The following is a 12,619-nucleotide window of genomic DNA, read 5'->3' on the forward strand; positions in this document are numbered from 1 at the left end:
TACCTGTGGTGTGTGGCGCCCTTTGGATTCATTTCCACGTGACAAGAGCGTTATCAACACTTATATTTTGGTGAAAAAATGAAATTTAATAACCATATCTTGACGTCATTTCATATCTAATTTAAATGACTAAAACTTCGACGAATGCCACTTTTGACTCCAGAGAAGCGTCTACTGGGTGCTGGGAGTACCTTCTACGCAGTCTGAGAGATACTTGAGAACTTTCATTTTTGCCAAAAAAAATTGCCAATTTCATAAGGCTATACCCTTATGATTTTGTCCAATTTTGGCCCAAATCGCGACTTTTTTAATTCTTCCCAAAATTGTACCTGTGGTGTGTGGCGCCCTTTGGATTCATTTCCACGTGACAAGAGCGTTATCAACACTTATATTTTGGTGGGAAAATGAAATTTAATAACCAATTGACGTCATTTCATATCTAATTTAAATGACTAAAACTTCGTCGAATGCCACTTTTGACTCCAGAGAAGCGTCTACTGGGTGCTGGGAGTCCCTTCTACGTAGTCTGAGAGAGATTTGAGAACTTTCATTTTTGGCCAAAAAATCGCCAATTTCATAAGGCTATACCCTTATGATTTTGTCCGATTTTGGCCCAATTCGCGACCTCTTTTAATTCTTCCCAAAATTGTACCTGTGGTGTGTGGCGCCCTTTGGATTCCTTTCCACGTGACAAGAGCGTTATCAACACTTATATTTTGGTGGAAAAATGAAATTTAATAACCATATCTTGACGTCATTTCATATCTAATTTAAATGACTAAAACTTCGTCGAATGCCACTTTTGACTCCAGAGAAGCGTCTACTGGGTGCTGGGAGTCCCTTCTATGTAGTCTGAGAGAGACTTGAGAACTTTCATTTTTGCCAAAAAAATTGCCAATTTCATAAGGCTATACCCTTATGATTTTGTCCGATTTTGGCCCAAATCGCGACTTTTTTAATTCTTCCCAAAATTGTACCTGTGGTGTGTGGCGCCCTTTGGATTCATTTCCACGTCACAGGAGCGGTATAAGCACTTATATTTTGGTGGAAAAATGAAATTAATAACCATATCTTGACGTCATTTCAATATCTTATTTAAATGATTAAAACTTTGTTGAATGCCACTTTTGACTCCAGAGAAGCGACTACTGGGTGCTGGGAGTCCCTTCTACGTAGTCTGAGAGAGACTTGAGAACTTTCATTTTTGCCAAAAAATCGCCAATTTCATAAGGCTATATATACCCTTATGATTTTGTCCGATTTTGGCCTAAATCGCGATCTTTTTAATTTTTCCCAAAAATGTACCTGTGGTGTGTGGCGCCCTTTGGATTCATTTCCACGTGACAAGAGCGTTATCAACACTTATATTTTGGTGGAAAAATGAAATTTAATAACCATATCTTGACGTCATTTCATATCTAATTTAAATGACTAAAACTTCGTCGAATGCCACTTTTGACTCCAGAGAAGCGTCTACTGGGTGCTGGGAGTACCTTCTACGCAGTCTGAGAGATACTTGAGAACTTTCATTTTTGCCAAAAAAAATTGCCAATTTCATAAGGCTATACCCTTATGATTTTGTCCAATTTTGGCCAAAATCGCGACTTTTTTAATTCTTCCCAAAATTGTACCTGTGGTGTGTGGCGCCCTTTGGATTCATTTCCACGTCACAGGAGCGGTATAAGCACTTATATTTTGGTGGAAAAATGAAATTAATAACCATATCTTGACGTCATTTCAATATCTTATTTAAATGATTAAAACTTCGTTGAATGCCACTTTTGACTCCAGAGAAGCGACTACTGGGTGCTGGGAGTACCTTCTACGTAGTCTGAGAGAGACTTGAGAATTTTCATTTTTGCCAAAAAATCGCCAATTTCATAAGGCTATATATACCCTTATGATTTTGTCCGATTTGGGCCCAAATCGCGACTTTTTTAATTCTTCCCAAAATTGTACCTGTGGTGTGTGGCGCCCTTTGGATTCATTTCCACGTGACAAGAGCGTTATCAACACTTATATTTTGGTGGGAAAATGAAATTTAATAACCAATTGACGTCATTTCATATCTGATTTAAATGACTAAAACTTCGTCGAATGCCACTTTTGACTCCAGAGAAGCGTCTACTGGGTGCTGGGAGTCCCTTCTACGTAGTCTGAGAGAGATTTGAGAACTTTCATTTTTGGCCAAAAAATCGCCAATTTCATAAGGCTATACCCTTATGATTTTGTCCGATTTTGGCCCAAATCGCGACTTTTTTAATTCTTCCCAAAATTGTACCTGTGGTGTGTGGCGCCCTTTGGATTCCTTTCCACGTGACAAGAGCGTTATCAACACTTATATTTTGGTGGAAAAATGAAATTTAATACCCAATTGACGTCATTTCATATCTAATTTAAATGACTAAAACTTCGACGAATGCCACTTTTGACTCCAGAGAAGCGTCTACTGGGTGCTGGGAGTCCCTTCTACGTAGTCTGAGAGAGATTTGAGAACTTTCATTTTTGGCCCAAAATCGCCAATTTCATAAAGGTATAACCTTATGATTTTGTCCGATTTTGGCCAAAATCGCGACCTTTTTTAATTCTTCCCAAAATTGTACCTGTGGTGTGTGGCGCCCTTTGGATTCATTTCCACGTGACAAGAGCGTTATCAACACTTATATTTTGGTGAAAAAATGAAATTTAATAACCATATCTTGACGTCATTTCATATCTAATTTAAATGACTAAAACTTCGACGAATGCCACTTTTGACTCCAGAGAAGCGTCTACTGGGTGCTGGGAGTACCTTCTACGCAGTCTGAGAGATACTTGAGAACTTTCATTTTTGCCAAAAAAAATTGCCAATTTCATAAGGCTATACCCTTATGATTTTGTCCAATTTTGGCCAAAATCGCGACTTTTTTAATTCTTCCCAAAATTGTACCTGTGGTGTGTGGCGCCCTTTGGATTCATTTCCACGTGACAAGAGCGTTATCAACACTTATATTTTGGTGGGAAAATGAAATTTAATAACCAATTGACGTCATTTCATATCTAATTTAAATGACTAAAACTTCGTCGAATGCCACTTTTGACTCCAGAGAAGCGTCTACTGGGTGCTGGGAGTCCCTTCTACGTAGTCTGAGAGAGATTTGAGAACTTTCATTTTTGGCCAAAAAATCGCCAATTTCATAAGGCTATACCCTTATGATTTTGTCCGATTTTGGCCCAAATCGCGACTTTTTTAATTCTTCCCAAAATTGTACCTGTGGTGTGTGGCGCCCTTTGGATTCCTTTCCACGTGACAAGAGCGTTATCAACACTTATATTTTGGTGGAAAAATGAAATTTAATACCCAATTGACGTCATTTCATATCTAATTTAAATGACTAAAACTTCGACGAATGCCACTTTTGACTCCAGAGAAGCGTCTACTGGGTGCTGGGAGTCCCTTCTACGTAGTCTGAGAGAGATTTGAGAACTTTCATTTTTGGCCCAAAATCGCCAATTTCATAAAGGTATAACCTTATGATTTTGTCCGATTTTGGCCAAAATCGCGACCTTTTTTAATTCTTCCCAAAATTGTACCTGTGGTGTGTGGCGCCCTTTGGATTCATTTCCACGTGACAAGAGCGGTATAAACACTTATATTTTGGTGAAAAAATGAAATTTAATAACCATATCTTGACGTCATTTCATATCTAATTTAAATGACTAAAACTTCGACGAATGCCACTTTTGACTCCAGAGAAGCGTCTACTGGGTGCTGGGAGTACCTTCTACGCAGTCTGAGAGATACTTGAGAACTTTCATTTTTGCCAAAAAAAATTGCCAATTTCATAAGGCTATACCCTTATGATTTTGTCCAATTTTGGCCCAAATCGCGACTTTTTTAATTCTTCCCAAAATTGTACCTGTGGTGTGTGGCGCCCTTTGGATTCATTTCCACGTGACAAGAGCGTTATCAACACTTATATTTTGGTGGGAAAATGAAATTTAATAACCAATTGACGTCATTTCATATCTAATTTAAATGACTAAAACTTCGTCGAATGCCACTTTTGACTCCAGAGAAGCGTCTACTGGGTGCTGGGAGTCCCTTCTACGTAGTCTGAGAGAGATTTGAGAACTTTCATTTTTGGCCAAAAAATCGCCAATTTCATAAGGCTATACCCTTATGATTTTGTCCGATTTTGGCCCAATTCGCGACCTTTTTTAATTCTTCCCAAAATTGTACCTGTGGTGTGTGGCGCCCTTTGGATTCCTTTCCACGTGACAAGAGCGTTATCAACACTTATATTTTGGTGGAAAAATGAAATTTAATAACCATATCTTGACGTCATTTCATATCTAATTTAAATGACTAAAACTTCGTCGAATGCCACTTTTGACTCCAGAGAAGCGTCTACTGGGTGCTGGGAGTCCCTTCTATGTAGTCTGAGAGAGACTTGAGAACTTTCATTTTTGCCAAAAAAATTGCCAATTTCATAAGGCTATACCCTTATGATTTTGTCCGATTTTGGCCCAAATCGCGACTTTTTTAATTCTTCCCAAAATTGTACCTGTGGTGTGTGGCGCCCATTGGATTCATTTCCACGGCACAGGAGCGGTATAAGCACTTATATTTTGGTGGAAAAATGAAATTAATAACCATATCTTGACGTCATTTCAATATCTTATTTAAATGATTAAAACTTTGTTGAATGCCACTTTTGACTCCAGAGAAGCGACTACTGGGTGCTGGGAGTCCCTTCTACGTAGTCTGAGAGAGACTTGAGAACTTTCATTTTTGAAAAAAAATCGCCAATTTCATAAGGCTATATATACCCTTATGATTTTGTCCGATTTTGGCCTAAATCGCGATCTTTTTAATTTTTCCCAAAAATGTACCTGTGGTGTGTGGCGCCCTTTGGATTCATTTCCACGTGACAAGAGCGTTATCAACACTTATATTTTGGTGGAAAAATGAAATTTAATAACCATATCTTGACGTCATTTCATATCTAATTTAAATGACTAAAACTTCGTCGAATGCCACTTTTGACTCCAGAGAAGCGTCTACTGGGTGCTGGGAGTCCCTTCTACGTAGTCTGAGAGAGATTTGAGAACTTTCATTTTTGGCCAAAAATCGCCAATTTCATAAGGCTATACCCTTATGATTTTGTCCGATTTTGGCCCAAATCGCGACTTTTTTAATTCTTCCCAAAATTGTACCTGTAGTGTGTGGCGCCCTTTGGATTCATTTCCACGTGACAAGAGCGTTATCAACACTTATATTTTGGTGAAAAAATGAAATTTAATAACCATATCTTGACGTCATTTCAATATCTTATTTAAATGATTAAAACTTCGTTGAATGCCACTTTTGACTCCAGAGAAGCGTCTACTGGGTGCTGGGAGTCCCTTCTACGTAGTCTGAGAGAGACTTGAGAACTTTCATTTTTGGCCAAAAAATCGCCAATTTCATAAGGCTATACCCTTATGATTTTGTCCGATTTTGGCCCAAATCGCGACTTTTTTTAATTCTTCCCAAAATTGTACCTGTGGTGTCTGGCGCCCTTTGGATTCATTTCCACGTCACAAGAGCAGTATAAACACTTATATTTTGGTGGAAAAATGAAATTTAATAACCATATCTTGACGTCATTTCATATCTAATTTAAATGACTAAAACTTCGTCGAATGCCACTTTTGACTCCAGAGAAGCGTCTACTGGGTGCTGGGAGTCCCTTCTACGTAGTCTGAGAGAGATTTCAGAACTTTCATTTTTGGCCAAAAATCGCCAATTTCATAAGGCCCTTATGACTTTGTCCGATTTTGGCCCAAATCGCAACTTTTTTAATTCTACCCAAAATTGTACCTGTGGTGTGTGGCGCCCTTTGGATTCATTTCCATGTCACAAGAGCGGTATAAACACTTATATTTTGGTGGAAAAATGAAATTTAATAACCATATCTTGACGTCATTTCATATCTAATTTAAATGACTAAAACTTCGTCGAATGCCACTTTTGACTCCAGAGAAGCGTCTACTGGGTGCTGGGAGTCCCTTCTACGTAGTCTGAGAGAGATTTAAGAACTTTCATTTTTGGCCAAAAATCGCAAAGTTCATAAAGCTATACCCTTATGATTTTGTCCGATTTTGGCCCAAATCGCGACTTTTTTAATTCTTCCCAAAATTGTACCTGTGGTGTGTGGCGCCCTTTGGATTCATTTCCATGTGACAAGAGCGTTATCAACACTTATATTTTGGTGGAAAAATGAAATTTAATAACCATATCTTGACGTCATTTCAATATCTAATTTAATGATGAAAACTTCGTCGAATGCCACTTTTGACGCGAGAGAAGCGTCTACTGGGTGCTGGGAGTCCCTTCTACGTAGTCTGACAGAGATTTGAGAACTTTCATTTTTGGCCAAAAATCGCCAATTTTGATTTTGTCCGATTTTGGCCAAAATCGCGACTTTTTAATTCTTCCCAAAATTTAAACAATGCCTTGAACACTACAGATGATCCTAACTGTAATAATCCCTAATGTCTTTAACACTAATAAGTGTGTGGCTTGTGCAGCATTAGCATCAATTGCTTATTTCTGGCTGCTGTCTTTGAGGCTCCTGTGGTGGTTTTTTTTGAGATCCTGAACCAGTAATTTCATCTCTGTGCAAGCTCCACCCTGAAATGAATAGTAAATACCATCACAGAGAATGCTACGCATAGGTAGGAAATAGGGGAAAGTCATTTCTGTTGCCTGCAGAATAATTAACTGTGAGTTCTCTACAATGACTGCCATGGTAATTTCAAACTATCAGGCTTTGGTTGTATTTACATAAATACTCCACTGTGTGTAGGAGACTTACCTGTCTGTTATGATAAAGTCCACTTGAAGCTCCTTCAACTTCTTTTGGTACTTGGCCTCATTATTCTCCTCTCCCCATACACATAATATTAAACCTTTGTCATAGTATGGCTGCTGCAATCTGCAGGCTACATGCCCACTGTGTGTAGGAGACTTACTTGTCTGTTATGATAAAGTCCACTTGAAGCTCCTTCAACTTCTTTTGGTACATGGCCTCATTATTCTCCTCTCCCCATACACATAATATTAAACCATTGTCATGAATGCTTGAAATTAGCCAGGGTTCTGCCACGTAATCATCCGAGTGACCATTCAGTCCCTATAGAAAGTTGAGAAAATAAACATTGTTTAACAGTAAAATTTCCCATTATCTATCATTAAACATTGTACACATTTCGAAGACTTACACACCATAACAACTCCCTGTACACACATACCAAATTCAATTCCAGAATAAAAAAAACTTGAAATTAACTATAACACAATTCCAAGATTCTGCACAAATAACAGGACAAGAATATTGAAATCTGACCACCATCAATTACACCACGATAAAGCTACTTTAGATTGAAATATGGTGGCAGGCAGTGGCATGTGCAAAAAAGTCAGAGATACATCCCATTGTCAGTGGAGGGAAGAAGAAGACCACTAGAAATAGGCCGTGGCCCCCCCCCCCTTCCCTTTCAACGTATTTGCATAGTATGTATTGGCACAACCATGCAGTTAGAGCTTTGTATACAGACCTAAATTATAGTGTAAAATAAAGCCTCAGAAGGGTCCCAGCATGGGAGTCTACTTCAATGACCTCTGGCCTTGCCTTATGTTCAGACGCCTACCTAAATCAGTAAGGGGTTATGTTTTAATTTATTAGCCAGTCAGCACCCCCATCCTGTATAAAACCTTGATTTTCCTTGTCTCTTCCATTGTGGTTCATGCCCCAATTTCAATCAGTTGGAGGTAAACTTTGAAATATGCCCGTCAGACTCCCTCAACTTAGTAATCCTGGGCATGGCACTGGTGGCAGGTACTAACTCCATCAGAGTCACTTTAGATTGACACACGGTGGTAGATGGACAATAACTCCATCAGAGTCACTTTAGATTGACACACGGTGGTAGATGGACATTAACTCCATCAGAGTCAGTATAGATTGACACATGGTGGTAGATGGACATTAACTCCATCAGAGTCACTTTAGATTGACACACGGTGGTAGATGGACATTAACTCCATCAGAGTCACTTTAGATTGACACACGGTGGTAGATGGACATTAACTCCATCAGCGCCACTTTATATTGACACACGGTGGTAGATGGACATTAACTCCATCAGAGTCACTATAGATTGACACACGGTGGTAGATGGACATTAACTCCATCAGCGCCACTTTATATTGACACACGGTGGTAGATGGACATTAACTCCATTAGCGCCACTTTAGATTGACACACGGTGGTAGATGGACATTAACTCCATCAGAGTCACTTTATATTGACACACGGTGGTAGATGGACATTAACTCCATCAGAGTCATTTAAGATTGACACACGGTGGTAGATGGACATTAACTCCATCAGAGTCACTTTATATTGACACACGGTGGTAGATGGACATTAACTCCATCAAAGTCATTTAAGATTGACACACGGTGGTAGATGGACATTAACTCCATCAGAGTCACTTTAGATGGACACTCGGTAGTAGATGGACATTAACTCCATCAAAGTCACTTTAGATGGACACACCGTGGTAGATGGACATTAACTCAATCAGAGTCATTTAAGATTGACACACGGTAGTAGATGGACATTAACTCCATCAGAGTCACTTTAGATGGACACACCGTGGTAGATGGACATTAACTCCATCAGAGTCACTTTAGATGGACACACGGTAGTAGATGGACATTAACTCCATCAGAGTCACTTTAGATTGACACACCGTGGTAGATGGACATTAACTCCATCAGAGTCACTTTAGATGGACACACGGTAGTAGATGGACATTAACTCCATCAGAGTCACTTTAGATTGACACACCGTGGTAGATGGACATTAACTCCATCAGAGTCACTTTAGATGGACACACGGTAGTAGATGGACATTAACTCCATCAGAGTCACTTTAGATTGACACACCGTGGTAGATGGACATTAACTCCATCAGAGTCACTTTAGATGGACACACGGTAGTAGATGGACATTAACTCCATCAGAGTCACTTTAGATTGACACACGGTGGTAGATGGACATTAACTCCATCAGAGTCACTTTAGATGGACACACGGTAGTAGATGGACATTAACTCCATCAGAGTCACTTTAGATTGACACACGGTGGTAGATGGACATTAACTCCATCAGAGTCACTTTAGATTGACACACGGTAGTAGATGGACATTAACTCCATCAGAGTCACTTTAGATTGACACACGGTGGTAGATGGACATTAACTCCATCAGAGTCACTTTAGATTGACACACGGTAGTAGATGGACATTAACTCCATCAGAGTCACTTTAGATGGACACACGGTGGTAGATGGACATTAACTCCATCAGAGTCACTTTAGATGGACACACGGTGGTAAATGGACATTAACTCCATCAGAGACACTTTAGATTCACACACGGTGGTAGATGGACATTAACTCCATCAGAGTCATTTAAGATGGACACACGGTGGTAGATGGACATTAACTCCATCAGAGACACTTTAGATTGACACACGGTGGTAGATGGACATTAACTCCATCAGAGTCATTTAAGATGGACACACGGTGGTAGATGGACATTAACTCCATCAGAGACACTTTAGATTGACACACGGTGGTAGATGGACATTAACTCCATCAGAGACACTTAAGATTCACACACGGTGGTAGATGGACATTAACTCCATCAGAGACACTTTAGATTGACACACGGTGGTAGATGGACATTAACTCCATCAGAGTCACTTTAGATTGACACACGGTGGTAGATGGACATTAACTCCATCAGAGTCACTTTAGATTGACACACGGTGGTAGATGGACATTAACTCCATCAGAGTCACTTTAGATTGACACACGGTAGTAGATGGACATTAACTCCATCAGAGTCACTTTAGATGGACACACGGTGGTAGATGGACATTAACTCCATCAGAGTCACTTTAGATTGACACACGGTGGTAGATGGACATTAACTCCATCAGAGTCACTTTAGATTCACACACTGTGGTAGATGGACATTAACTCCATCAGAGTCACTTTAGATGGACACACGGTGGTAGATGGACATTAACTCCATCAGAGTCACTTATGATACACACACTGTGGTAGATGGACATTAACTCCATCAGAGTCACTTTAGATGGACACACGGTGGTAGATGGACATTAACTCCATCAGAGTCACTTTAGATTGACACACGGTAGTAGATGGACATTAACTCCATCAGAGTCACTTTAGATGGACACACGGTAGTAGATGGACATTAACTCCATCAGAGTCACTTTAGATTGACACACGGTGGTAGATGGACATTAACTCCATCTGAGTCACTTTAGATTCACACACGGTGGTAGATGGACATTAACTCCATCAGAGTCACTTTAGATTGACACACGGTGGTAGATGGACATTAACTCCATCAGAGTCACTTTAGATTCACACACGGTGGTAGAAGGACATTAACTCCATCAGAGTCACTTTAGATTGACACACGGTGGTAGATGGACATTAACTCCATCAGAGCCACTTTAGATTGACACACGGTGGTAGATGGACATTAACTCCATCAGAGTCACTTTAGATTGACACACGGTGGTAGATGGACATTAACTCCATCAGAGCCACTTTAGATTGACACACGGTGGTAGATGGACATTAACTCCATCAGAGTCACTTTAGATTGACACACGGTGGTAGATGGACATTAACTCCATCAGAGTCACTTTAGATTGACACACGGTGGTAGATGGACATTAATTCCATCACAGTCACTTTAGATGGACACACGGTGGTAGATGGACATTAACTCCATCAGAGTCACTTTAGATTGACACACGGTGGTAGATGGACATTAATTCCATCAGAGTCACTTTAGATGGACACACGGTGGTAGATGGACATTAACTCCATCAGAGTCACTTTAGATGGACACACGGTGGTATAGGACATTAACTCCATCAGAGTCACTTTAGATTGACACACGGTGGTAGATGGACATTAACTCCATCAGAGTCACTTTAGATGGACACACGGTGGTAGATGGACATTAACTCCATCAGAGTCACTTTAGATGGGCACAGGGTAGTAGATGGACATTAACTCCATCAGAGTCACTTTAGATGGACACACGGTGGTAGAAGGACATTAACTCCATCAGAGTCACTTTAGATTGACACACGGTGGTAGATGGACATTAACTCCATCAGAGTCACTTAAGATTGACACACGGTGGTAGATGGACATTAACTCCATCAGAGTCACTTTAGATTGACACACGGTGGTAGATGGACATTAACTCCATCAGAGTCACTTTAGATGGACACACGGTGGTAGATGGACATTAACTCCATCAGAGTCACTTTAGATTGACACACGGTGGTAGATGGACATTAACTCCATCAGAGTCACTTTAGATGGACACATGGAGGTAGATGGACATTAACTCCATCACAGTCACTATAGATTGACACACGGTGGTAGATGGACATTAACTCCATCAGAGTCACTTTAGATGGACACACGGTGGTAGATGGACATTAACTCCATCAGAGTCACTTTAGATTGACACACGGTGGTAGATGGACATTAACTCCATCAGAGTCACTTTAGATTGACACACGGTGGTAGATGGACATTAACTCCATCAGAGTCACTTTGTATGGAAACAGAGTGTCACACAAACATACGTTTCATTTCTGTCTCGTTGAAATGGAACACATTATAGCACCATTAATGTCACTATGAATTGAAATGTGTTGTAAGGCAGACAATTAGCCCTATTAGTGTTACTTCAAATGCTGTTTGCCACTTTTTGTAAGATATGAACATTTTTCACAGCAAATTAAAACTACATCACAATTAATCTTGATTTTAATTTGTCAGTTCATAGACATTCATAAACAGTTAAAACTGTTGCGACCAACCTGTAAGTTTTCTGCTATTGCCAGGCAGACTCCAATCTTGGCACTGCTACATCGCACACCTCTGTAACTGGCATATTTAGCAGTCTGCCCGTAGTTAGCTAACAGAACAGGGTATCTGTGCTGTTTCATCCGAAGCCTGTAAAAGTAAATAACAGAACAAACTAAACGACAAAGAAGCCTTGTAAAAATAAATAACAGAACAAACTAAACGACAAAGAAGCCTTGTAAAAATAAATAACTGAACAATCTAAACGACAAAGAAGCCTTGTAAAAATAAATAACTGAACAAACTAAACGACAAAGAAGCCTTGTAAAAATAAATAACTGAACAAACTAAACGACAAAGAAGCCTTGTAAAAATAAATAACTGAACAAACTAAACGACAAAGAAGCCTTGTAAAAATAAATAACTGAACAAACTAAACGACAAAGAAGCCTTGTAAAAATAAATAACTGAACAAACTAAACGACAAAGAAGCCTTGTAAAAATAAATAACTGAACAAACTAAACGACAAAGAAGCCTTGTAAAAATAAATAACTGAACAAACTAAACGACAAAGAAGCCTTGTAAAAATAAATAACTGAACAAACTAAACAACAAAGAAACCTTGTAAAAATAAATAACGAAACAAACTAAACG

General features: G+C 39.4%; 1 protein-coding gene across 3 annotated transcripts in view; it reads right to left on the bottom strand.

Annotated features, from left to right (window-relative positions):
• Window positions 1–5,518: 5,518 nt before the first annotated feature.
• LOC139963391 (glycerophosphocholine phosphodiesterase GPCPD1-like) overlaps window positions 5,519–12,619 on the bottom strand; it is a 38,798-nt gene continuing 31,697 nt past the window's right edge. For 2 of the 3 annotated variants that reach the window (XM_071964102.1, XM_071964103.1), the window contains exons 13-15: window positions 11,979–12,114; window positions 6,843–7,160; window positions 5,519–6,658 (exon numbers count right to left, since the gene is read on the bottom strand). In XM_071964102.1, the coding sequence (XP_071820203.1) occupies window positions 6,996–7,160; window positions 11,979–12,114 (301 nt within the window). In that variant the 3' untranslated portion in view covers window positions 5,519–6,658; window positions 6,843–6,995. The remainder of the gene's footprint in view (window positions 6,659–6,842; window positions 7,161–11,978; window positions 12,115–12,619) is intronic. The other variant, XM_071964101.1, reaches the window with a different exon arrangement.

This window comes from Apostichopus japonicus, chromosome 22 (genome assembly GCF_037975245.1).
Source record: "Apostichopus japonicus isolate 1M-3 chromosome 22, ASM3797524v1, whole genome shotgun sequence".
NCBI classification, from domain to species: Eukaryota; Metazoa; Echinodermata; class Holothuroidea; order Aspidochirotida; family Stichopodidae; genus Apostichopus; species Apostichopus japonicus.